Consider the following 27854-nt stretch of genomic DNA (forward strand, 5'->3'; position numbering starts at 1 on the left):
CCTCTCTCTTCTCATGGTCTGGTTCAGTCTGCTGGCCAAGTTCAGCCTAGACTCTTGTGTCTGTCTGCTTTCTCCCTGTGTCTACAATGCAAATCTCCTCCATACTTTAGGAGTAGTCATGTCCTTCCCCTTTTATTGCATTTTTTTCATCCACAGCTCCCAACTCAGGTCTGGCATGTGCCATGGAGAGCATACACGTGTGGACCGAGCATGAGAAATGAAGAAAGAGTGCACCTTCATCACGTGCCACACCTGGGCTTGCCGCCCGACTCAACAGCGTAGTGTGGATTTTCACAGCCTTACTGAGCTGGAGGGCAGGAGACAGCATGGGGAACTGATGTATTTATAGGTTGAAATTCATCAGCTCTGAAAAGTGGCTCTGGCCAGCCCCGGTTTCCCGTGGGGGCTTTACTTTCATCTCCTTGGCCACTGTAGCCCTTCCTGTGGCTCCCACCCTGCTGAGAAGAAGCTGCTTGTGATCCAAACAGAAAAGCAGTGCCAGCTCCCGGTCTCCCAGCTCAGTCAGCTCCCCAGCTCTGTCTCCCAGCATGGATCTCCTCCCTCCCTCCCTCTCATCCTAAAATATAACTGCTCCAAAAGATGTCAGTTTAGACATCTACAGTCATTGCTATTCTGTGTAAATTAAGTCCAGACAACACAGCTGAGGCTTGCACTGTGAGCCCAGCTAGACACAGACATCACTAGTGGGGAGAAGGAGCAGGGCTCCCAGCAGCCGCTGTCTTAATGGAGGGAAAGAATCACCTCACACACCTTCCTGCCCTGCTTCCTTCTCCCACGCTCCTGGCTCGGACTGAGGAGGGGCAGCCCTACTCTTTCAGACCTGACACACCCAGCTATAAACAGGATAAGAATAACTATGAAAGAGGAAGCAAACTGGACCCCCGTGGTTTTGTCAGCATGTTCCTCTTTCCTGGCACGATGACACACAGTGTGGCTGATGCACAGACTCCCCAAGATCTTGCAACTCCAAGCTCTGCTTCCTTGGTGAGCACAGAAGAGTGCACGTTCATGCTCACCCGAGTTCCCCACCGCCTGTGCTTCTCTCCAGTATGACTTCAGCACTTCTGCTGAGGGCTGGACTCTCCTCATAACCATGGAGTCCATAGAAATGGTTCACAGCTTCTAAGTTCTGTCCAGAGAAGACGGTGCAGTCTCTACCTTGTCTGTGAGTACTTTTGCTTACAACCTTGAGCTGCCATAGAAGATGAAGGCCTTGAGAAGGCCACGGCCATGATCCTAGCCTTCAAAACCTCCTGGCCGAGGCCCCACACTGACAGGGAACAGTTTCTCTACCTGTGGCCTCACTCTAAGTCTTTGCAGCTAAAGTCAAGGACGTAGGGACAAGACATTCTACTGAGCCTTACAAATCTCTGACCCAGGGCCCAGCAAACATAATAAACGGCCCTCACTCCGGCTGGCTGGCAATGGTAATGAAAACAGTAGACGACGACTGAAAATTTAGTTCTGTCTGCTGCTGCTAGAGAAGCAGCTACTCCTCGAAACAAAATCTGTGGTAAAGGAGCATTTGCTTGGTGTCAGGTATTACGTTAATAACTTACACCCACAACTTCACTCACTCCTCGTTACAATGCTGAGCTGACCAGCTAATGCTGGGCTGTCCTCATTACAGAAAAAAAGGGTTCAGACGTTGAGGATTTCGTCCAAGGCCAGACTACTTGATACAAAACCCACAGCACTGAAATGGGCTACATGAAGACAAGATGTCTACATAAAAAACTTACCTATGTGGAAGTATATGTTCTCGCTCAATGTTTCATGTTTGGGAATGTCCTGTTTTGCAGCATAACATCAATGAATGCCACGGTTGGGCCAAGCCCCTGTCCCTGTTACCCACCCTCCCTATTACCAATAGCACCTAAATCTCATCCCATTTTTTAAGACCTAATTCCCCAACCAAGGCCTTGCTTTGAATTCTCCTCCTGCCGACTGTAAAGCTATACGCCTTTAGAAAACTATTTTGTTCTGTGCCACATAGTTGTCTGGGTGTCTGGGTGTGTTGACCCAGTCTGCCTCCAGAGGACAGAAAGAGTGGGAGGAAGGAATGCCTATGCAGATGACAGGTGACACACTATATTTCCTACAATAGCAACACAATAGCAAGCACACCCCTTGTTCATGAAGACTTGTCAGGTAACCAAACTGGTTAAGAACCATAGCTCACACACAAGGCAAACGCTCCAGGCTGTCACCTGCACATCATCCAGGAGATGGAGAAGAGAAAGGATCTGAAGGCTGTGGAAGCGGTGCCATATACCACAGATACCACAGACCTCAGGAGCAAGGAGGCCCAGATCCAAAGGTTCAAAACACTGGGAGGTACCATTCTGAACCACTGTGTGTCTTTAATGGCTGTGGAAGTTTGTAGCACACAGAGTAAGCTTTCCTACGAATCCTCCTTATCCTCTCTGTCCAAGAGCAGGGAGACCAGCCGCAAGCTTTCCTCACTCACTGTCCTTCACATTATGCTGTGGAATCTCCATGACATCTCTATGACAAGCCCTGTTTCCCAAGAGGCAGTCCCTGGGTGTGGGCAGGATAGGCACTGAGTGTGATGGCTTAGCCCAGCTCCAGAGGAGCAATCTGCTTCCTTATTGGAGCCCTACCACAAGTAACCAAAATGTCCAACTAGCATGTTAGGCAAACTCAAAATCATACTGATTCTTTAGGTAGAGTATCCAGGGCAGAAGAGGATAGTCTATGTTTTACTCCATGTGGGAATGCAGCTAGGCTTAACAAACAGACTCAAAACTGCTAAGGAAATGTTCTAATGTTCTTACTCCCTGTCCACAAACAAACTCTCAGGTGAAAAGAAGGATCTTAAAATATTTCTTTTAGTAGTAAGGAGATGAGTCATGGAGGAAAGTCAAAAAAACAAAAAAACAAAACAAAAAAACAAAACAAACAAAAACCAGAAAGAAAAGAAAGAGAGAAAGAAAGAAAGAAAGAAAGAAAGAAAGAAAGAAAGAAAGAAAGAAAGAAAGAAAGAAAGAGTGAGTATCTAAGGGGTACGGGGAACAATAGCAGCATTAAGAGATTCCTAAGGGGGTTGGGGATTTAGCTCAGTGGTAGAGCGCTTGCCTAGGAAGCGCAAGGCCCTGGGTTCGGTCCCCAGCTCCAAAAAAAAGAACAACAACAACAAAAAAAAAAAACCACAAGAGATTCCTAGGGTGCAGTAGTGGAACCCTTAACTTGTTAGTAGCTAACAGAAGTTAACTGGATTTAAAACCCACTCAATAAAAGGGAAATACATCATGCCTGGTACTAAAAACCTGGTTTACTACCCGGGGGCTAGTGAGGTCATGGGTCTTTGAGGAGAACCTCCTGTTACCACTTTACTAACCCAGTATGATTTAGAACTGCAATCTCCATATCTATCCTACGCTCATGGGCAAGGAAAGCTCTCAACCAGTCATCAAGAAGGTTTTCTTTACAGTTTATGGAGAACATTTCAGGAACCCACAACTGCTCAGAGCATAAAGATCAAACTCACTGGCCATGGGGTGCCCGGACCTGGTGATACAACACAACACCGGCACCTGAAGCTCAAGGATATCTAGGAAAAAGAGGTAGGAAGATTGTAAGAGACAGAGGACCAAGAAATCTGCTGTGAGTCTATGTCTCCTGGAAATAACAGGGAAGGCTCAGTGGTTAAGAGCACTGACTGCTCTTCCTGAGGTCCTGAGTTCAAATCCCAGCAAACACATAATGGCTCACAACCATCTGTAATGGGATCCGATGCCCTCTTCTGGTGTGTCTGAAGACAGCTACAGTGTACTCATATACATGAAAGAAAGAAAGAAAGAAAGAGAGAGAGAGAGAGAGAGAGAGAGAGAGAGAGAAAGGAAGGAAAAGGAAGGAAGGAAGGAAGGAAGAAAGAAAGAAAGAAAGAAAGAAAGAAAGAAAGAAAGAAAGAAAGAAAGAAAGAGAGAGAGAGAGAGAGGCAATCTGGCAGAACAGGGAAGTTGTACCTTTAATATCTAAACAATATGGCTGCCTAAACAAGACCCAAAGACCACACCAATGGACATGCCAATGTGGAAAGAGGAAACCTCACAGACTTCCATTCTAAACAAAAGAACTATAGGCAACCAGTGACTGTTCTGTGTGTGTGTGTGTGTGTGTGTGTGTGTGTGTGTGTGTGTGTGTGTGTGTGTGTGGGGGAGAGGGGGAGAGGGAGGAGAAAGAGAGAGAGAGAGAGAGAGAGAGAGAGAGAGAGAGAGAGAGAGAGAATGAATGAATGAATTAGTTTTTCCAAGGATGAGGCCCCTAGTTGGTTATCCAATACCAAGTGGTCATCCATGAAATACACATGCAAGCAACACTAATCAGACTCAGCAGGCTTTATTTATATATTTATAGGTGTATGCATATGTGTGTGCATGTATATATGAGGTCAAAAATTTGAGGTAGGGCATGAGAGAAGCTGGAGGAAGAACAGGGAGAGGGGAATGATAAATATTTAATTTAGCAAAATGTAATATCTTATAACCCAATTTCAAAAGATACACACACACACGCACACACACACACACACACACACACACACACACACACACACACACACAGATACCCTGAAAAGTTCTATTAATAATGCTGCTTCTATAAGCCATTGATAATTAAACAAAAATTTCAGTTCCAGGTATGGCTGAAGAAGTCTTAGAGACTCCTGCCACCCCTCTTGGTTACCATCAAGACTAGACAATTAGATCCTATTGCCTCAGACCTATACACCTTAATTATAAGGATAAGGAAGCCAAGCTAGAAGGCACAGAAGCTTCTTCCTGCTGGCTGGCTGTCATAGTGGCAGAAGATATCAGCAGGTTGCTGAGAGAGAAAAGGTATCACCAGTCAGACCAGCTATGAACCTTACCAACGACAGCAGCAAACAGACAGCGAAGTGTACCCAACTGAACAACTCTGCCAACCAGCATTCTTAGCATAACCATTCCCTCTCTGACTGGATTTAAGGCCTAGCTGTGGGTTGTAAACCCATGCTTAGATTTGTAAATGCAGTATAAAACAAACAAACAAACAAGAACTGCCTACCAGCTATGTATGCTCCCAGACAAGAGTTACTCTCAGCCTTAAGCAGTAAACCCTTCTTTCCAAAAGACTTACAGGGACTGCAAAGACACAGCTGCTCGAGGAGCTCACCAGTCAATGGTGACTGCTCAGTCCTAAGCAAGACATTTACACCATCCCTTCTAAGGCTAGGGAACACTGCAGAAGAGACGGCAGACAAACAGAATCGAAAGAGCTAGAAGATATGAGAAGGGCGGTGAGACTCCATCTTCTGGGCAATTGTGAACTGACACCATCTCTAGTTGTTTCATTGGGTCTGCACCAGACTGGGCTCACCAACAGTCAGGAATGGGTCCAGGAGGAGCTCTAGAAACTTATCCCCTTAAGGATACACTATTGGCTAAGAACAGATTCTGGGATATGGGCATTTACTGTCTTCAGTTGTGTCCCTACCACTGAGGCATAGTTCCAAGTGGATTTTAACACAGTCCTGGTTAAAATCAATGGGTCACAAAATAAACAAAACAAAACAAAAACAAAAAAACAAGATATGAATCTAGATAGTGATGGGTGGGGAATAAAAATATTGGGAAAAGACAGTAATCAGAACACTTTACATATGTGTATAAAACTGTCAACAAATAAATGTAATTAACTGAAAAAGAAGGTGCATGACGTCCCCTTTTTCCCCAAGAAGGGACACCTTTACTCTTCAGCCTCTTCTCCAACACACTACACACCAAATAAAGCACCAAAAGGCTTACAAGGAACCTGTGGTTGGCCAGATTCATAGCCTGTACAGCCTGGTCTCACCTAAATTAAAAACTCACACGGAAGAACCCCAGGGCAGAGCTGTGTCCAGTCAGGAGGAAAGGGAAGACATTTTAAACTAAGTTTGCCTGACTCTCATTTTTCCTCAGCATCCAGGGCAGCACAGCTTCCAATGATCCCTTTAAATCCCATTCAGTGTCCTTCACTGTCAACTCAAAGTCCTTCTTAAAAGACTGTCTCTGGGGCTGGCTATGGACACAGTACCCGTGAGGCCCTGGGTTCAAAGCCCAGACATGCACAGTCATGCATGCAGAGCCTCTGCCTCGCCAATTTCACAGGACTGTCCCTAGTCACTGCCCCGTCACCTTTTCTTCCACCATAGAAGTTCAAAAGTTGCAGAGCATGGAGGCCAAGATTCTCACCATGAACTGAGCCAGGTAAGCCTGAGAAATGGCTGACCGATGGGTGCCATTGGAGACCTTCTAATTACAGTTAATAATAAGACTAGTTTGCCTTTACCTCTTCACAGCAGTTGGCAAAAAGGGAAGAGACCTGACACACGGAGAGGGTGTCAGTGGGACTCCTACTGCAGAGGCAGGTTTCCCCAGAGGTGTTTCCTTCAAATGTGACACTATGCCCATTTCCCTCAACTTACCATCACACAGACAACATTAAGCAGGATAGTTGAGAGATCAAGGTGAGGAATAAGCATATTCTGTATTTGGTTCTTTAGGATTTCACCTCATCAGTCAGGTGTGGTGGCACATGCATGAGATCTCAGTACTTGAGGCAGAGGCAGAGCCCAGGCCATCCTCAGCAGCCTAGTGAGTCCCAGATCAGCCTGGGCGACCCGGGGCCACATTGCAAAGCAACAGCAACAACAAAATATTCTTACGTGACACAGTATCTACCTGAGGTACCCACACTGAGACTGACGGCAGTTTCCTCGTTTTAGATTAGAGAAAACTGAGCTCAGGGCTTTGAATGCTTTGCCTAAGAGCAGACAGCAAGACAATGTCAGAGCCTGAGTCCGGAGCTCTTTCATGCCTGGATGGAGTTCATTATGCTCTGGGGTAAGGTGCAGTAGGAGGCTTTGTAGTTGCAGGACACATCTTTGACCCAGAATCCAGTATGATGTCGTTTGACCTGGAATTTAAACCTGTCTTGGGGGTCTCTGAACTACAGGAGTACCCCACCCACCCACCCAGGCACCTCTGCCACCTTCAGACCTCATGGTCCCAGATACAACAGCAACAGCCCAAATGGAAGCATTAGGAATGAATGCTGAAGTCAAAGTTTTCTCTCACGGCATTAATCCAAACACGAGTGGGCACTGCAGGGCATCGGCTGGCTCTCCTCCCTGAGGCACAGCCACACTGGTCTGAGAAGACACTGCTCCCATGACCCCAGTCTCTAAGAAAGGTGGCCAAACTCCATTCAGTGTTTACATTACTTTTCAGGTTTTGTTTTTTTTTTTAACTCCATAAACAATTATCTGAAACCTATCTTGGACTAAATAAAAAACAAAACTACAACACAAACTCAAGTGAAAACAAAAGCCTAATAAAGTAAGGACAGAAGTAGCATGGTAACCAGAAACATTAGCCCAGCTTTTGGAGAGCCATATGTAAAAGCAACTTTGGTCCAGGAGAAATGGAAACTGAGATTCACTATTGTGCTTTTGGCCAGACCTGGGGCAAGGGGCCTGGGCAGAAGGGGATGTGAGACAGCTGAGACAATCACTCCTCTACCCCTGCACTCCTGTCCCTATGTACAGGAGCCAGGAGTCTACGGTCTGAACAATTAAAACCTTTTTTCATAAAAATCGTTCTACCCACAAGAGCAATGAGCATCTGACCCTTCCACAGAGCGCAGTAAAGAAGGCGCTGACCTCTGTGTTCCCAACCCACACACTTTAGTCCCCACACTGACCTTGGCCGTATGAGGCTCACCCTTCCTGATTCCTCTTCCCACCGTCAGCAGCAACGCTTTGGACCTAGCTGTGCTCTAGGCAACATAAGGACTGAAAGAGTGGGGCTGGGGAGAAGCCCAGCGGTGAAAAGCCCTATTGCTCTTGCACAGGACTCAGGTTCAGTTTCCCAAAGGCTCACAAACATCTGGGTCCAGTTCCTGGACAAGGCAAGGCAGGCACAGGTAGCCATGTGTGCAGGAAAAATGAAAAATACACGTGCACGCACGCGCACACACACACACACACACACACACTCACACGAACAATTAATTAGAAGAATTTAAAGTGTCACCATGGGACTAAGAAACACCACCTGAATGACTGTGTCACTCAGCTTCTGATCACAGCTGAGAAGCTCTATAAACTACTCATACCAATAAACACGAGAATGACTGAAAACGAAGACTTATCACTATTTCCTACCCACAGTTCATTTCGTCTTCCTCCTACAATTAGCAGGATGCAGAAACCGACAACTGAATATCCAGGCAGCAAGTATGCTGTGACTTGACAGGAGATGAGGCATGCATACAGGAATAGGGGAACTGCGTGTAAAGAGGCAGACAGTCGGGTCTGCCCACTGGATTCCCATGGACACTTTCGGCTGTTCCGTTGCTTTGTGGCACATTCACTTGCAAACCATCACAAAGACCCACCGATGACGGTTATTAGGATTAGCCATTGAAGGTGCCCTGCTGCCTAGATGGCTCTGAGGGATGTGTGAACAATCCTGCCCTGTGGGCAAGACAAGAGGCAAACACTAAGGCTTGTGACTACGCAAGGCAATCCAAGAAACACCTTCCTCAGAGTCCCAGGCTCCCAAAAAGTTTATGGAAAGGAAACCAAAGGCAAAGGCAAGGCAGGCACAGTGTCAAGCTTTTAATCCCAGCACTCAGGAGGCTGAGGCTGGGAAATGTCTGAGTTCAAGGCCAGCCTGGTCTACATAGTAAGTTCCAGGCTAGCCAGGACTACAGAGACTATGGGGGGTGGGGGGAAAGGGACAGGGAAATGAAGTAAGGAAGAAAAAGGGGGAGAAAGGGAGGGAGCCAGACAGCAGACAGACAGGCAGGCAGGCAGACAGGCAGACAGACAGACATAGTTAGATAGAAAGGAACTATGGAAAGAGGTGGGAGTAAGATTTCTTAAGGATTAACGATGCTAAACACCAGGATGGCTATGTGCCAATTGCTACATAATATACACAATACTAGGGAAGGGGAAAGAAGAAGAGGAGAGCCAGAAATGCATTTGTTGTCAACAATTTGGATTAGAAAATTCTTAAAAGAAGAAAATAACGAAGATAATAGAAAAAATCCTATTGAAATTCTTACATTTTCATAGAAAAAAATATCAAAAAGAGAGAGAAATTTTTACTCCAATTTATTTCTTAGAAGTAAACTTGGGGTTTAGGCTGGATAGTGACTGATTTCTTTGCTTGTCAATTTTTGTGCTGTCTTGGAGAGAGCACACCAAAGCACAGAATAGAGTCCAAGTCCAAGACAAAATTCCAAAGGCACCAACATGAAGTGAGATGGAAATGCTGTGAAGCAGAGGTCACAGCTGAGGTCACAGCTGAGGTCACAGCTGAGGTCACAGCTGAAGGCAGGCCTAATGGTCCACAGGAGGAGAGCCAGAGCTCACGGGGTGTCAGGCACTGCCATGAGCTCACCTAGGCAGTCCCTTCTAATGCTCACCCCATCCTGTGCAATTAGACAGGTGACGTTATAATTATCCCTAGTTCACATTTGCAAAAACAAAGGCACACAGACTATGTCCTCCATACAAGGTCCTCAGCGAGCAGAGCCAGAGGGGACACAAAGTCAGACTCAGCTACAGCTCATGAGTCATCTCCACAGGAAAGGGGGGTTCACAGCCTAACACGGGGCTCTAAAAAGACATCAGGTTTGAAGGATTTCCCTGTATGGAGCACACATGGGAAAACAGAGGCCTGGACTCTGTAGTGCTTAAAACCATGACCATTTCTGGGGCAGCTAGTAGCTACAGTGCACCACAGACCTGGGGAGCACTGTATGACACAGAGCTGTTACACACAGGGAAGGAAACAGCCAAACACACTAGCCTCTCTTCTAGAATAAACCACAAAAACAGTGAAAGAAACAGAGCTTAGCCTGCCCTGGTGACTTCCAAGTCTTAAGGGACTGTAGAACCCACTGTACATGTGACCTCACAGCAGACTGCAGCAGCCAAGGAGGGGGGCAGGGGAGAGAGACCCCTGCCTTTGTCCTGGAGTGAAAGTACGTTAATCATCAGATGGGGTTCCAGCAGAGTCAGAAACTGCCAGCCGTCTCACTCCATCAGACCAACTACAGTCCTAACAGACAAGACCTGAGTGACCAAGAACTCAGGTTAAGGCTGAGTCCAGAAGAAACAAGAATCATAGGGCTCTTCCCCAAGAAGACCATCGCCGGGAAGTGGTGAGATCTAGCACTTCATGCAGCTTCTGAGGAAACAAACCTGCTTGTGCCTGTATGACAGTGAAACTACATCCTGGGTCCAACTACAGCCTGGGCCAGCCTAAATGATCACCGATGTGGGTGAGTTTCTACTTTTTTTTTTGGGGGGGGGAGGAATTTACTGAACATGATGTCTGTGCCTGGTTCAGTCACCCTGTTCCACATGGCTACTGTCTTCTATGTTGCCCACAGTTTATAGGTACAATTCCCAGACAGCATTAGTTCGTATGTGAAAGCGTTTGTTCCGTCCTCATTTGTTTTATGTCGCTGTGATAAACATCAAAGCCAAAAGTAACTTGGGGAGAAAGGGGTTTGTTTGCTACGAATCCAGTCACAGTCCATCCTCAAGAGAACTTAGAGCAGGAACTTCAGCAGGGACCTGAAGGCAGGAGCTGAGGCTGAGACCACGGAGGAGCAGTACTTAGGCCTTGCTCTATACTCAGTTCACTCAACCTGCTTTCTTAATAACCCAGGGCCACCTGCCCAGGGTGGCACCACTCACAGTGGTTTGGACCCTCCCACATCAGTCATTAATCAAGAAAATGCCCACAGATGTGCCTAGAGGCCAATCTGTTGGAGGCATTTTCTAAATTGACGTCCCCTCTTCTCAGACAGCCCTGGCTTGTGTCAAGCTGACCAAAAAAAAAAAAAAAAATCAATCAAGACAATTCCAAATCTATCTGACCCCAAAGCCGTTGTTCTTTCCATCGGAACCTCCGACCTCCCACAAAGAGTAAAACCTGGGGAGGTAGGAAAAGGAAGGAAGCTACAAGTCAGCTGACAGTACATCTAATTCCTGTCACTCACACGGTGCCCCGCACAGGGCCCCAGGCCCTCCGGACACTACGGTGACGAGAACACGGGAAAGCACAAGTAAAGCGTGCATATGGTCCTGAGTCCACGCGAGGAGGCTGTGCTGACTCAGAGTGCACGAGGCAAACGTAAATCAAAGCAAGGGCCAACCGAGCCACCGAAGGCCTTGCTTAGCTCCAAGGACAGAAGTGGCAGTGAACTAACTGTGCCCTGCTCAGGGTGACAACTGTCCTTGGTCTGGTATAAATCCCATCATGATCCATGTGACCAGAGCATCTTCTGTCCCAGCAATGCCATCTGTCACAGCCTGAGAAGCATTGGGGACAGAGGAGCATGTGCAAGCCCCTGTCAACTCTTTCTCCATTAAGCCATCCAGCAAAGGGTCTCTTTCAGGGGACCCAGACCCTGCTAGGAGCCCTGAAACAGGCGAATCTGCACATACTGCGTCTGCTGTGGATGCAGGTCACTACCTGCTCCCAACGACATCGACATTCGCTCTACTCCGGGGCAGGACCTCAGCCCTGTCTTACCCAAACCTCTCATTTCACAGAGGAGGAGCTGGGGTCTCCAGGTGCATGGCAAGGTGCACTCAACCTAGCCTGTCAGCTCAAGGGTGCAACTGGCCCTCACATTCCTCCACCATCCCAGGCCACCTCTAAAACAGATGCCCAGTTTAAGGTCGCTCTAATGATGAGCACTTGTGACCATCTCTATACTTGTATTAATAAAACCTAAACCTTCTCGCCCTAAAACTGCACAGGTTCCAGAGTAGAGAGGCCCTATGTTAACAATCTTAACTGAGAGGAACCGAGTGTAGTTCTACATGAAAACCACTTCCAGGGTCCCACTGGGGACTCTGTGTAAAGATCTCTGGGCCTATGGAAGTGGCTATATTTTTCTGATTGCACCAGACTGATGATCTCATGGCTTTGTGTCCACAAGCAACAGTGAACTACATCACAGAGAGAATAAGCTGAAGCACCAAGTTGAGGATTGAAAACTACCCAGGAGATGTGAAGGAAAGAGGAGAAAGGGTCAAGCAGGCTCTTTTCTTATAATCAATCTTGACCTTGAGCGATGACAAGCCCATAGGTCATCTGAAAATGGCGGTCACTGCTTGTTCTATTTCTAGAGAATATAGGGATGGGACTGGAAATAGTATCTTTACCTCTCAGGGCAGTGGCAGCTTAAATTTGAAGACAGAGGGGCAAGGAAAAGGCTTTTAAGATTCACCTGACATCAGAGTCTCCGACTGAAGCCCAGAAATCCTTCCCACCATCCTCCTTACAAGGCAACCTCCTGCCTCACCTCCAATGCAGGCTTTACTGGTGCCTAAATGATGCCCAACGACTAAAACTACCCCCTGCCCCACTGTGACACCTGCTAAGCCTCTGAAGGACGAAAGCAGAAGAGGAAGGCAAGTAGGGTTCTAGAGAAACAGAGGCGAGGGTCCCAAGAGTTCAATGTCCCCACTGAGGCCCCGTAGGTCCTCAGCTCTGTTGGTCACAGTTAAGAACTGAGGTAAAAGAATCCAAAGGGATTGCCAATGGCACCGATTGCCTTGCCAAGCTACAGTCTCACATGGGTGTGGAGGTCTCTCCTTCCAGAACCTTCTCACCCCACTTTCTAGGCACCAACTGCTTTTCTCCTCAGACTACTTTCCTGCAAAAGAGCCCCAGAAAATCCCACAATGCCCCTCGTGAGGCCTCGACCTTGATCATCTTTCCCATTCTACTAATGTCCCCACCAACCTTCTTGTCCCCACTAGCTTTGACTTTAAACTTTTGTGTGAGTTTGGTTTAATCAAGGTCCTTCTCTCCGACCCCACATGAAACTCCTTAGGGCAGAGCCTAAGCCTATGTTCCGGCTTGCTGCCATACTCCTAACACAGAAGAAAGCCAGGGCCTACGGGTGTCGCTCAGTGGTAAAGTGCTACCCATGGCCCTGGGTTCAGTCTCCAGAGCTACCAAAGCAAAAGAGAGAGACAGGGAGGGAGGCTGGAGGGACTGTAAGCAGGTGAGCAGGTAAGCAGGCAGCTCTGTAGAGGAGAGCCAGGAAGGACTGGGAAAGGGAAAACCAGCACCCCTGCAAGGCAGGCCACTGGCCACACTGCTTTCTCCAGCAGTCGCGGTCATCCGGCTTCTTACCTGCCTCACTCAGCTTTACTCGAGTGCATACATATTTTGGCTGCGGCAAGTACCTCCCATCAACCAAACACAGTGCTCTGGAACATGCCTAGGAGCCACTAGCTAAACTTCAGTACAGCCTCCTGAGACCAAAAGATAAGCCTAAGTTTTGTTACTATTTGTATACTTTTTCCCAATAAAATCATAAAAATCTGGTATTTTCTGACTCCTTAAGAGGGGGTTGAGTGTAGTGATGAACCCCAGTTAGAAGGCCTGAGAGAGATCAGGCCTGGGGCGTCTTAGTGCACGTGTGTTCTTTGGTTTTGTTTAAGACTTCATTATTATGTACTTGCATGTATACGGTATGTGTATGTGTGGGTGCACACTCGTGTGCACACCACCTATGCATAGAGAGAGCAAAGGCAAAGCGCACAGAGTTGCTTCTCATTTTCCACCTTCACATGGCAGAACTCAGGTTAGGTGTGGGTCGCAAGAACATTTCATGCTGAGCTATCTTGCCTGCATGTATATCCATTCTGGAAGCAAACACCCTATACAAGGGGTGTCTGCCTACCTCCCGAGAAAGAGGAGGGGCTGGTTCTGCACATGATCCTTCGCTGAATCCCATATCCACTCTGCAAGGCTGTATGGTTTCTTAGTGACTCTCCTACAAGGATTCTGCTTTGTTTGTTTGTTTGTTTGTTTCAAGACAGGGTTTCTCTGTGTAGCTTTGGCTGTTCTAGAACTCTCTCTAGTAGAGCAGGTTAGCCTTGAACTCAGAGATCCACCTGCTTCTGCCCACCAAGTGCTGGAATAAAGGCATGTGCTACCGTTACCAGGCATTTAAGGGGAGTCTTCATCTTCCAGGCAAGTGTGAGGCCACACTGACCCTATCCAGGATGCCTGTGTCTTACCTGCTCCATCCACAGGCAGGAATGTTACCTATCAGAAGTACAGGAACAAAATGCTGGAGTCAGCTGTGGTGGGTGGGTCAGCAAACTGTCAGCCATGCAAAGTCCTACACAAATCCAGGCAGAGACTTTGGCCAATGTCTAGCCCGGGTACACTCGGGTGTGAGGCCATGAAATAGACAGCTGTTGAGGTCCCAAGCTGTAAGAAGACTCTTCAGCTCCCTTAACTTGTGAGCCTTAAGAGAAGTGGTACGAAACACACATGAACACAGGGTGTGTGTGTGTGTGTGTGTGTGTGTGTGTGTGTGCATGGACTTTGAATTACTTACCAAACCCTTCGTACCATTAGCCCTGTTTGCATTGTGTAATTTGACTGGCTGCTTCTCTTGCAACTCAGGCCACACACACATCCTGAGTTCATGTGTGTCTCTGTCTTTGTCTCTGTGCCTCTGTGGGGTGTGTGTGTGTCTGTCTGTCTGTCTGTCTCCTCTGGGAGTCAGTTCTCTCCTTTCACCACGTGGGTCCCAGGACTTGAACTCAGGTCATCAAGTTTTGTAGCAGGTGCCACTACCCGCTAGGTCACCTCACCAGCCACACCCTGACATTTTATGGAACTGGTCAACTGTGACTTTGTTCAACACCTTCATGCCAAACCACCTACCACACAAAATCTTCACATCCATCTACCTACCCAAAAAAGATAAGACTTCCTTCAACAGATCATCATTCTCCAGTGCCTCTGGTAACAAGTAGCTGGTCTCCTCTCCAGTGACACAGACCCACGTTTATAGGCAGTGACTTTTTACAAGTACAAGAAGCACAAGACATTAATTTTAAAAGATGTTTGTCCTCCATCTCAGGGCCTGGCTAACTTCCTTGACTGTGATACTAAAATCTAAGATAAGGGTTTTTCCCTCTACAAAGCCTCCACAGAGAAGGCTGCTGGATGCTTCTTCTATAACCTATGCTCATCTGTGCTAACAGACCCTGATTATTAGTGGGCAACCTTTCTCTTTCCAAGCCCCTTCTTCAGCTAGCACATTCTGGCCAATTAATGTAAGAAAGTGGGTTTTAAAGGGGCCTCTGGGAAGCTACTGGGCATGGACTCAGCTGGGGGAGGCAGATTTCTGTGCTTCCGCTTTTCCTCCTCCTTCAGGCTTGTGAATCAAATAATGGGTGCCCTTCATGGCCATCTTGGACCAGAAGCAGCCAGTGAGGATGGAAGCCAGGTGCTGGAATGATACCAACAAGAACTAGGAGCCTGGAGCTCTGGACGCACTGCGCAGCTGCCCTGAATCCCCTTTTCAAAGGCAGGTGAGGGTCTCTCTGAGTTGCTGCATTCAGAGTTCAACCTCCACCCAATGGCAGTTGCATACTAACAAGGAATACTGTACCCCAGACACATCCCGCTGCCAGGAACAGCAAATGACTGACGCAGGTGACCGAGATAATAAAACATCTAACCAGCCACCTTTTCCTGAGACTTCATAACAGTGTGGTTGATGGCTACCACAGACAGCCATGCTGCTCTTGAGTAGTTCAAACTCAACTAACATAGACTTTCTGGTATCCTGCCCTCATGTGACCATGCCAAAAATCTAATGCTCTGTAAACCCTAACAAAGAAAACAAAAGAGTGCCCCATGTCTACAAAACAAGACGTCACAGCTCCTAAGATGGGGACAATGGGTGAAATGGTGGCATCCCATTTCTGCAAGGATGGCAACAGGAGACAAGGATGGTGCCATTGGCTGCATCCCAATCCCAGGCAAACACCACACACATGACCCCTGCTCACATGTAAGATCTGCAGCCTATTCAGACATTGGCACCAACAGGGAGATACCATGTTCTGTCTCGACAAAGTCCTTTAAAATACTCCTACGAGAAGCCCACGCCTTCCCACAGGTCTCTGCTTTCAAGGGCTGACAGAACTAGAACCCTGGCTTCTGGAAAGAGGCATGCAAACTCTGCCCTCTCCTACAAACAGCACGACTTAGCAAGGCAAGGTCTTCTTCACAAGAGGCTGTTTTCACCTTATAGAAGGTAAAACCTTCTATGTCTCGCTTCAGATTGTGGTCAAAGTTTAAACTTGACCAAAGAAATTGTAAACTTCTACACTTCCATTATCCTGTCCCAGATTCCTCAGTGGGCCAAATTCCATAACATGACTGGGCCCTGCCTAGCTCTCTCTGAATGGTAAGGATGTAAGAAAGGCTAGAGAGACTTCAGTTTCTACCAGTGCATCTGCTGCCTCTTATCCCACCACACAAAGCAAGCTCTGGGCTGAATCCAGTCACCGAAAGTTTCAATTCAGTTAATGTATTTAAAGAACAAAATTTTGGCGACAAGATGATAAAAACATAAAATCACAGCAAAGAGAAGGGGGGAAATGAGATTTTACCTCATTTCAAATCTAACTCAAATCTTCACACTCACTGCTGAAGTCTATACCTAATTATTCATATCCTCAGAAAAAAAGTTTTCTATTATTAAGGGAGAAGAGAGTACAGACCAAAGGGATAAAGGAAATAAAGGTCATTTTAAAGCTATTGCAAAGTGTAATCTAGCCATCTATATCCACATAGAGATAGATTCATTTTTATATATACACACACACATGCACACACGCTTCTTAAATGTCTGGTAGGATAGGCCAAACGACACACCTGTCGTCAGCTAAGCAGTGGTGCACATCCTTTAATGCCAGCACTCTGAAGGAAAAGGTAGGTAGATCTTGAGATCAACCTGGTCTACAAAGCAAGTCCCAGGACAGTCAGGGCTACACAGAGAAGAGAAACCCTCTCTCAAAACAAACAAACAGGGGTTGGGAATTTAGTTCAGTGGTAGAGCGCTTGCCTAGCAAGCGCAAGGCCCTGGGTTCGGTTCCCAACTCCAAAAAAAAAAAGAAAAGGAAAAAACAAAACAACAACAACAACAACAACAACAAACAAACAAAGATAAGAAATAAAGAAATACCCATTCTCACTAAGGAAAGAATAAAAAATGCTTGTGCCTCACTTCTTTTGCATTTTCTACAACTACAAATTGTAGACTCACAAAGGCACCCACAGAAAAATAAGCCATGTTAGGAACAGCACAGATAAAATCAAAGTCTGAAGAACTTCTGGGCTCAAAGCAGACATATACAGAGAGTAGACCCAAGGGCCTAAGTCACCACCACCCCAAAGTCCTTCACCTGAAATACCCTTCTCTCTGGGTCCTCAAAATATCTTAAGTACACACTACCGGTCACTTGGGTCCCCTCTGCAGTCAGTTTGGACAAGCCAGAGCACCAGGAAGCATATTCCTAGCTGTCCTGCCAGCCCATGTGCAAGACTGGAGTCTCTACCAACTTATCACTTAATTATACCTAACACCCACTTCACAGCCAAGTTTATGGATCCCATGTAGTTAATACACAGTTACTTCTCTGTTCCCTGCAATTACACACTAGTTACAGAATTCATTAATAGCACCCCTGGGCTAACAGGAGGCCTAAAACACTAGGCAGGTCACACTCTCCACGGGGTCTCAGTTAAACACACAGTCCTTCTCCCGATCCTCCATTTCCAGTGAGCTGAGGTATGGGGGTAAAACAAGAGGCCTGCCTTCTTGGCTGCTCCAGAAAGGCGGTATCTGCTTGGTGCTTACACGTAGGAAATAAATCTGAGACTCAAACACTGACAACTCTGCCTGCTGCTATCAGACCACAGTTACCCCAAACTGCCCAAGTGTCTCATTCCTCTTTGTCCACATCGCCACTCAACAATGGTCAAATGCTTTGATGCGAGGCTCCAGGAAACCCAGGCCTACCCTTACAAAGCCTCAGACTGAGGCTGTGCTGTTCTCCCCAGCCCAGCTCTCCATACTCACTGTTGCTGGACTTAAGGTCTCGGTGGATGACGGGCACGATCGCCTCATCATGTAGGTAGTTCATCCCTCTGGCGATCTGCACGGCCCAGTTCACCAGGATGTCCGGGGGAACCCTCTTCCCAGACAACACTCTGTTCAAAGGCCCTCCACGAGCGAACTCCATGACCAAGCAGAGGTTGGGTTCCTTCAGGCACACCCCTCTGAGGGCAATGATGTTCGGGTGTTTCAGCATGGCAAAGAGCTTGGCCTCTTGGCGAACATTCTCTATGGTCTGGCTGATGTCCTCATCAGGGTCGTGGCGAGCTGCTTTCACGGCCACCTCATCACCTACCCAGAAAGCACGATAGACTTTCCCAAAGCCTCCAATGCCGATGATCTCCTCCAGGGTTAGCTCCGCAAAATCAATCTCCAACACTGAAAGAGGAAGACAGAGTCAGCCGTATACTTGGGATGCCATACACCTAAGCACGCTTCTACTGGATGGGCAAACACAGCCGTGGTCAGTAAACGAGACCTCCCTGTCTCCCCACTACAAAAGTAAACTCCCTAAGCAGTAGAGACGGTGGTTAACTTCACGTGCATTTACTCTTAGTGAGTGGCCAATAGCAGACGCTCGATGGGTCTATAAAGTGATCCTACTTGGATTATCGATAGAATCTTGTACCAAGGCTACCCCACTTTAATTCAAGGGAATTCTGGGACAACCTTTTCTGAAAATTGCCTGGGTTCATTTGCTCTTGGTGGTGACAGACAACAACGCAGGGTAAGCACACACAGTGGCTACAGTCTGGTTTGCAAACAGCTTCTGTAGAAATGTGTATGGTCAGCGGATAAATGAGGGTACTAACTCCCTCAATGGGATGGGGAGGGGTGAGTGGAAAACAGACACATGAGAAGGGCCCTAAAGAAGAGGAGAGAGGAATCTTATCTGACAATGAAAGGGATGTGGGAAAGGGCAATCTAGGCAGAGAGAAGGAAGGGCACGGGAAAGGCATCAGCAAGTCCACAGCAGCTGGACTGCACGTACAGGATAAGAGGTAAGACTCGAGCCTTGTTGGGAGGACCAAAGGGCAGTAAGTTTAGAGCAATTCTGAAGGGCTTAAAGTTACTCTAGAAGCAATAGGGGCCATTTATGCACCCTTTAGAAGAGGAGTTTTGTGGCTTAGAAAGGACACCAACTCTAACAGCCATGCAGAATATGATGGAAAGAAAGTCCAGAGCACTGGTTCTCAGCCTTCCCAATGCTATGACGCTCTAATTCAGTTCCCCATGTTGGGCTAACCTTGAATCATAAAATTATTTTCATTGCTACTTCATAACTGTAATTTTGCTAGTTATGAATTGTAATGCAACTACCTGATATGCAGCATTTCTGATATGTAACCACTGTGAAAGGTCATTCAACCCCAAAGGGGTCAAGACGCGTAGGTTGAGAACTGCTGGTCTGAAGCACAGAGCTACTAAGGAACTGGGAGGCAGCTCAGTCAGTAAAGCCTAGCATGCATGAAGCTCAGGGTTTAATCCATGGCACTTTATAAAACAGTATGGTGGTGTATGCCAATAATACTACACTAGGGAGATGGAGACAGGAGAATCATGTCAAGATCAACCTAAGCTCCAAAACAAGTCTGAGGCCAGCCTGGTCTAAATGGAGACCCTGTCTCAAAAGAAAGAACCACTAAGAAGACTCTTACAGTGATCCAGGTCTGCACGGGTTCAGAGGTACCTAACATGGGAAGGACTTTGTGAAAGACTTCCAGGACCTGGTTCTATCGGGGTCTGGTTCCCGAGAAGTGGAGGAAAGGAGCCTTGTAGGAACATCTCACTCTGGTTTACCTCAGTACCTCAGGTCAAGTCCTGGCAGTCACCTCCGCCATTCACTCTGCTTCTGAGAGCTAGACTCTGAGCCTGAGGTAGCTGGTACACCTTCAGCAGCATTTGCAAAAAGCATTCCCAGATGACAGTGGCTACCAGTGACTCTAACTCCCAGGCTAGCCAGGATGTTAAGAACTGAGCACAGTGCTGACTCCTATGTCTAGCCCTGTTCTCTATTTTCTTTTCACTGATTAGACTTAAAGCCAATTTCATAGAGAAATTTCTCCTAACCTCAAGACCAAATGAGGGCAAGCTCCTATCGAATGCCTTTGCAGCTAACTCCAAGACTGATAAAGGTTATCACTTATTCACTGCCTATCACCTGTGACACCATGACAACCACAGGATGGAGATTCTGTCTGTCACCATAGTGCTCACTGTGCCTAATATTTACTGGGTGACCAGCAAAAGGAAAATACCTCAGTAAGGCATAAACAAAGTTAGGTCTGTTTAAAAGGAGTGGGTAGGACTTCTGGAAGAGAGAATAACACACTCTATCAGGAAAAGAAAGAGCAAAAAGAAGGAAGGAAGGAAGGAAGGAAGGAAGGAAGGAAGGAAGGAAGGAAGGAAGGCGGGCGGGCAAGCCTAAGAAAACAAAGATTTTGGCAAGAGCAAACTGGATGGCTGCCCTTCCTTCCAAGCCAGCCACATCCGCCCTATCTTCATCTAGATGCTGAGGCTGATGGGCATCACACATGTGTTCTTGCTTCACTATAGCACTTCCGGTCTTCTCCAGGTCTGGTCTTCATTTGTATTACACAATGCAACTGTTGATCTGTGCCAAAGAAACTCTCAGGAAAACTCAGGTAAACGCTCTTCATATACGCAAGAAGCAGAGCCTACCTTGACCCCAGAGTCCCATGAGGCTGATTAACCCCTTGAGGATGTAGCGCAGCTCAAAGGACAGCAGGCAAAGCACACATTTAGTATCTGCAAAGTCCTGGCTTTTAGTCCCTGATACGATGAAATAAAGAAGGGGTAAAGCTATTGTCTCTTGGGGAGGGGGATCCTCCTCAAGAACAAAGGACATGGGAGAAGCTGGAGAATAGCAGTCAGCGCCCATCCCAATAGCACCCACCCTTCTAGCACCTCACCTTTTGGTACCAGAGAGGCTTGAAAGCTAAGAAACCACAAATCCCAGGATCCCTTCTGGCAAAGGGTCACACAAGATTTGCAAAATAGAGATGGAAATATTTTCTGGCTGCCTCTCCTGGCAAGTACAGCTGTCTGCAGCAGCACGCCAGTGTCCAGTCACAGCTCTGAGGCTGTGCAAATGAAAGCTCCACGGTGAAGTGGGTGCCTGTTCTCCAGGCTGCAGACAAAACAGGATGTTCCTGAAGCTGCCATCTTCAGCAGCAGCTCCAATGCCGAGCCTCCTCTGTGACAACAACGCCAACTTCTCGGTGGCTCGGCTCGGCATTGCCCAGAGCGCTCCCCATAAGAGCCTCTTCTCCAAGCCAACAATTCTGTAAGCACCCAATTTCCTGTGCTGAATCCATTTCTTACTTAAAATAGCTTCAATGTTTCTGAGTCCTAAAAATGAATCCTGACTAATTACTAACTTTTGCCTGATGTCATCCACATGAATGAGGAAACATGCCTACAGTGAAGAGGATTTAGAAACCCCTTTGAAAAATACAGGTCTACTTGGTCTTTGGAGGCAATGAATGTTCTTATGTTTTCCTACCAGCCCTTACAGAGATGAAAAGCTCTGTGACTCTTCAATGAATTGTACTGATCACTCTACTTCTGCAACAATTATTTAACTATAATATTTCTCTTATACTCACTCTCTGTTTCTCAGCTCTGAAGCATAGTGGTCAACACATAGTAGGTGTCCAGCGTTTACCTAACTGCCTGAGTTTGTAGACGCTGGTCTCCGGTGCTGAAAAGAACAGCTCCTTCATCAGCAGTTGTCCAGAGACAAATGCTTGGAACGCAAGGGAAAGTGGTGACTTGTCTTGGTGTAGAAGCTATGATCTCAGCTTTTCCCTGCTAAGTTAAGAAACAGAAGCTGGTCTACAAGAAAAGCATAGAACATAGCTTTACAACACACAGAACAACTTGGAAGGGGGAGCAACGACTTCTTTTCTCTCTGCCTGCTAAGAAGTCCTTCAGATGGGCTTCCAGGAACTAGACGTTCGGCTGCAGAAAGCATACAGCTCTCCTGTCCTCCTCTGCTCCAATCAAGACCTGGATTTAAGCAAGAATCAGGTCAACTTGCATGCATTTTTTGAAAATGTTTCTGTGGTAGACTATTTCCAGGAATATCAACAACAAGACCTTATGTTGGAGTCAAGATGTTATTTCCTCCAGAGTGTATGTTTGGAGCATACAACTATATACCAAGGCCCATCCCAAGGGTTTGGGGGCAAGGGAATGATATACTTTGTCCATTCAAAGTGTTATATAAAGACCCGGATGTGTGATATGCTGCTACAATCCCAGCACTCAGGAGGTAGACACAGGAGGATTATCAGTTCAACAGCAGCTTGGGCTACACACTGAGTTCCTGTTCTAAAAAGAAAAGTCAACTAATAAACCCCTAGGCTAGGGAGATGGTTCAGTGCAAAAGAGAGCTTGCCTTGCACACCTAAGGATCTGAGTTTAGATCCCCAGAACCCACAGGAAAAGTCTAACATGGCCAAAAGCCCTATAACTTCAGTGCTAGGGTTGGGGACAGAGATGGGAGGGTCACTGGGACCTTCCAGTCTTGCTGAAAATCCTCCAGGTTCAGTGAGACAGACCTTCTCAAGGTAATAGGGCAGAGGACAGCCAGCACCCTCCATGCATGAATGCATGCATCTGCACAAACTATGTACACTATTCATACATATATGAATAAGTACAACACACATACCATTCATATATATGAATATGCACAAACAAATGTAAACACACCATTCATGTATATATGAAGAAGCAAAAACACATGTACGCACACCATTCATGTATATATGAATATGCACAAACACATGTACACATACCATTCATATATATGAATATGCACAAACACGTGTACACACACCATTCATGTATATATGAATATGTACAAACACATGTACACACCATTCATATATATGAATATGCACAAAAAACGTGTACACACACCATTCATATATATGAAGAAGCAGAAACACATGTACACACACCATTCATGTATATGAATATGCAAACATGTGTACACACACCATTCATGTATATATGAATATGCACAAACACATGTGCATACACCATTCATATATATGAATATGCACAAACATGTGTACACACAAACACAGAAGACTTAGGCATATCTAAAAATACTTCCTTACATTTGTAGGGAATTCAGGAAAAACAAATGTAAATTAAGTGACATTAATTCTGTGTAGCACACAGACTAACACTAGAGTAGAAGAAACATGTTAAGAGTTATGTGCCTCCATGGGTGACTAACTGGGGTTTTACATTTTTCACCTTGTATTACAAAGATGAAACCAAGGATGAGAGAGCACCCAGGTTAGATTTGTCATCCATGGACAGCCAACTCCTGGTACCTACAGTGGGGGCTTTAAAGCAGAATGTAAAATGGCTTAGGTACCAAGAGTATATTTTTTTCTATTCACAGGAGAAAATACTGATACAAAGTTTGGAGCAAAGACTGAAGGAAAGGACATCCAACCTGGGGATCCATCCCATATGCAACCATGAAACCCAATATTGCTGATGCCAAGAAGTGCGTGCCGACAGGAGCCTGATATAGCTGTCTCCTAAGAGGCTCTGCCAGAGCCTGACAAATACAGAGGCGGATGCTCGCAGACAACCATTGAACTGAGACCGGGGTCCCCATTGGCGGAGTTAGAGAAAGGATTGAAGGAGCTAAAGGGGTTTGCAACCCGATAAGAACAACAATATCAACCAACCAGAGCTCCCAGAGACTAAACCACCATCCAAAGAGTACACATGGACAGACCCATGGCTCCAGCTACATATGTAGCAGAGGATGGCCTTGTTGGGTATTAATGGGAGAAGAAGCCCTTGGTCCTGCCAAGGTTCGATGCCCCAGTGTAGGGGACTGTCAGGGCGGGGAGGTGGAAGGGGTGAGTGGATGGGTGGGGGAGCACCCTCATAGAAGTAGGGGAAAGGGAGATGGGATATGGGGTTTATGGATAGGAAACTGGGAAAGGGAATAGCATTCTAAATGTAAATAAAAAATATAAAATAAAAGAGTATTTTTTTTCTTTGATAAAAGTTTTCCTTTCTGTTCTGAATAAAGCTTGATGCAAAACCTTCTGTAAACCCAAGCCTGAATCTCCCTGCTTGACTAGACTTAGGTATTCCATTCGCAGCTCTGAACCTATCACAGTTGCAAGCCCCAGAGGGGAAGTTCAAAAGGGCAGCTCTGGGGAAGTGTCAGTGGCCTTACTACTCCAAGTCCTGGGAGGCAAGGTTTGTCAATCATCTTTATTTTCTGAGTCACACAAACTCAAGCAGGTACAAGACTCCTGTCTTTCAGAGCGCTGGCTGAAATTCTGTGTTTACTTAACTAGTCTGAGCTCCTACCATCCTTCTAATCCCTTTATCCCTTGGTCCCTAGCAGCCACCGCTCACCAACTATTTCCAACTAGGAAACTACAGGAGCGAGCTTTAGACCTGAGCTTTGTGAACTCTGTGGAATAACGCCAGTTACAAGGAAACTGAAGTTAGAAACTCACCAGAGCTTTCAACGCCAAGCCCCTCCAGCGCGTTCTCCCCACAAGCACAAGGTCCCCCCATCTGGGATCCAGAGTCAGGAGTCCACACTACCCAAGGTACTGACATCTAACAGGCAAGTCCTGGCCACATCATGGAGATTCAGCTCTGAATGAAGCACACTGCTGACATGACTGACACTCAGTGGAAAAGTTCTTTTAACCTAAGTCATGTTGGCTCCTGACTGCTATGACAGTCAGGAGCACAAGATGCTGAGGAAACTACAGAGGCTGCTCACGAACATCATGTAACTTGTAGCTGCCCCTAAGAACAGCATCGCAGAATTCCACCCACTCTCATCTGGAGGATGCTGTGGCCAGGTAGTGGTGCACACCTTTAACCCCAGCGCTCGGAAGTCGGAGGCAGGTACATCTCTCAGCTTGAGGCTAACCTGGTCTACAGAGTGAGTTCCAGGTCAGCCAGCGCTAAAATGGAGAAACCTTTTCTCAGAAAACCAAAACTAAGCAAACACACCATGTTTCCTAATATATCAGATTATTCATGTCTTTCAACTCATGGTCAAACTCATCTCCAATGCCAATTCCAAACACCATGCCAGGGCCTTCCGTTGCTCTCTGTCTCACCAGCATTGCCCAAAATATGTAGCACTCAAAAGCAATCTAAAGTGATTTGCCATTTCTGGGTATTATAAACATCAAAATGTATAAAAACAAGACACCTCAAATGAAAGGGAACATATGTAAGGGGAACTAAAGACCTGAATAACTTGGCAGTCAAAAGCCCAAAGGTCAAAGAAGAAAAAAAAGAAGCTGTCGTTGTATTTCAAAATCATCTTAAAATAACATAATTGTTCATGTAAAAGTAACAAATAACTATCACAGACGAAAATTTAAAACTAAACACTCAAAGTCAGCCGTTTGTAATGGCTTCTTATTTTAATCAAGTAGGATGCAAAGTACATAAGACGAGAAATAAACTATTACCGTATATAGTATGAGGGCCTTCTAACTGGAGTTACAGAAACTCTTAAATGCTATCAACTGCACTTGGAGAGACTCCCATCTTCTACAACAACCAAGAATATACAAGCGATTAAGTAATTACAATGGCAATTTAACTCAAAAAAAAAAAAAAAAAACGAGAAAAACATTTCTTTAGGAGCATGGAACAAAGGGTTCCTGGGAAATTGGTGAAAACCAGGACACAGGGAGAAAGAGCCTGGGAGGGAACCCTGGTTCTGGCCCCCCTGAGATTTGGCCAATGCCAAATATAGGCAAGGATCTAGGGTGGAAAAAAAATGTGTTGTGTGAACAGTATGACTGTAAGGGACAAGGACTTAGCCACTGTACCTGCTGATCCTGAACTCCCACGAGGGACAGACATACTTTCTCCCGCTAATCATTTCTCCACTCATAACTTTGCCCCCTCCCCCACCTACACACCTTTCCTAACATATTCTTCGGCGAGACTGCTCAGGTACAACTTTGAGATACAGTATGAGAACCCGAGAAATCAACACGAGATTTCAAAGGCACCTGACTCTTGAGTTCACACATGCTTCCGGGACTTGTGAACCTGCCCAGGCAGGCGGGAGACACCTCCACTTCTCTCTGGACACATACCTTTAAGAGGCGGAGACAAGCGACAGAAAAGGTCCGCCGGGTCCTTGATTAGGGAACTAAGGTTACTGATGACAGTAACCACCTGCTCTCCAAAACCCTTCTAGATCTGGAGGGGAACAGGAGGGAGAGGAAGGGGTTGGGACGTAAGGAGACTCGGGTTAGGGTTTCAAGAGTTGCTACTTGCGCGAGTCAGATGAAGGTGAAGAAGCCCAGTGTTCCAGGCAGGGCCTGCGACTCTAGAGCTTCTGGGTAGCACCAGCTAAAGTCCCTGTAGTCCCGGTGCCCACCCATGCCCGGGCCAGTCGCTCTCCACCCGGGACTGCTCCTCGCCCACCCTTAGGCCTCACCCTCCCGTCCCCACCGAGCACCGGTGCCCGCCTTCTTACGCTGAATGGGCGGGTAGCAGCTGGGGTCCTCCGTGCCCGCCTGGCAGCGGCTGGAGAAGGCGCTGCGCGGGGTCACGTAGTTGCTGGGGAAGATGCCCACCCGCTGGTTCAGCTGTCCGGTCCACCAGCCCTCATCGCCGGACACCTGCGAGTCCTTGGACAGCACCTCTACCACATCGCCCAGCCGCAGGGTCAGCTCGTCCTCGCCTGCCGCCTCGTACTCGAACACAGCGGTCCAGTAGGGCAGCGTGGCATGAGATCCCAGCTCGGCCGCCGCCTCCTCTTCGTCTTCCTCCTCTTCGGCCCCAGCACCCGTGGCATCCTCCCCCGGCGGGGCCGCAGCGGCGCTCGCCAGGCAGCCGAGAAGCGATCTGGAGGACTCCATGGAGCGGCCGGTCCATAGGGTGCGGGGCGGCCGCCCGCGGGAGCCGCCGCCGCCTATTGTTCATGCGGCTCGGCAGCGCTGGGGGCTCCGCGCCCCGGACGGCCGCCGCAGGTAGGGCCGGAGCAGGCTAGGCGCGCGAGAGTCGAGGACGCCCGGTGCGCACCGCGAGCGCGCACCGTGGACAGGGGCGCGGTGCAGTGCCCGCCGCCTGGCGCCCCCGCGGGCGGCCTCGCCCCTCGGCGGCTCCCACCTGCTCGTGCCGCCCGTGCCCGCCGCCCGCTGGCCGCTCCCTCCCCGCCCCGCCCCGTGCGCCCCGCCTCCCGCACGCCCGGGACCACCTGACGCGAATCTGGCTCCGCCCCAGCCCTGCGGACCCGGGGGCAGGGCCTCCGGGATGGACCCGCCTCCACAGCCACTCCGTCCTCCCATTGGCCCGCAGCGGCTGTCCGTCTCCTGAGGATAGCTGAGGCCTCATTGGGTGGCTCCCGAAGGTGAGACCGAGTGTGGGTCCGAGAGGGCTGCAGAGCCCTGTCTTTGTCTGCGCCGGTTGGTCCTACGGGCTGCGCCAGTTCCCGGTTCAGATGACCAAGCTCTTGGATCTGCTGTTCCCCTGGTCAGCCCTGGGGACCAGCCTATGTACCCTGCCGCCGCAACGCACACTGACACTCCGGAACCTTATGGCTTGGAATGGAAGAACTCTTTCGATTGCTCTGCTGGCCTTTATGAAGACTGTGTTCATCTTTGTAAGAGGAGGCTCCTGGCCATTGTTATTAGAATTACGAAAGGGGAGGTCACCTAGTGGTGCTTCCGCAGGCTAGGGAAGTCGTGCGGAACCAGCTAGTCTGCGCTTGCCTTGTGGAGCTGGCTGTATCTAGGACCCTGGTGACA

General features: G+C 47.6%; 1 protein-coding gene across 2 annotated transcripts in view; it reads right to left on the reverse strand.

Annotated features, from left to right (window-relative positions):
• Window positions 1–27226, reverse strand: part of Map3k9 (mitogen-activated protein kinase kinase kinase 9) — a 62516-nt gene extending 35290 nt beyond the window's left edge. For both annotated transcript variants that reach the window (XM_032908068.1, XM_032908067.1), the window contains exons 1-2: window positions 26582–27226; window positions 18007–18420 (exon numbers count right to left, since the gene is read on the reverse strand). In XM_032908068.1, the coding sequence (XP_032763959.1) occupies window positions 18007–18420; window positions 26582–26966 (799 nt within the window). In that variant the 5' untranslated portion in view covers window positions 26967–27226. The remainder of the gene's footprint in view (window positions 1–18006; window positions 18421–26581) is intronic.
• Between the last annotated feature and the right edge of the window lie 628 nt (window positions 27227–27854).

This window comes from Rattus rattus, chromosome 7 (assembly GCF_011064425.1).
Source record: "Rattus rattus isolate New Zealand chromosome 7, Rrattus_CSIRO_v1, whole genome shotgun sequence".
In the NCBI taxonomy this organism is placed as follows: Eukaryota; Metazoa; Chordata; class Mammalia; order Rodentia; family Muridae; genus Rattus; species Rattus rattus.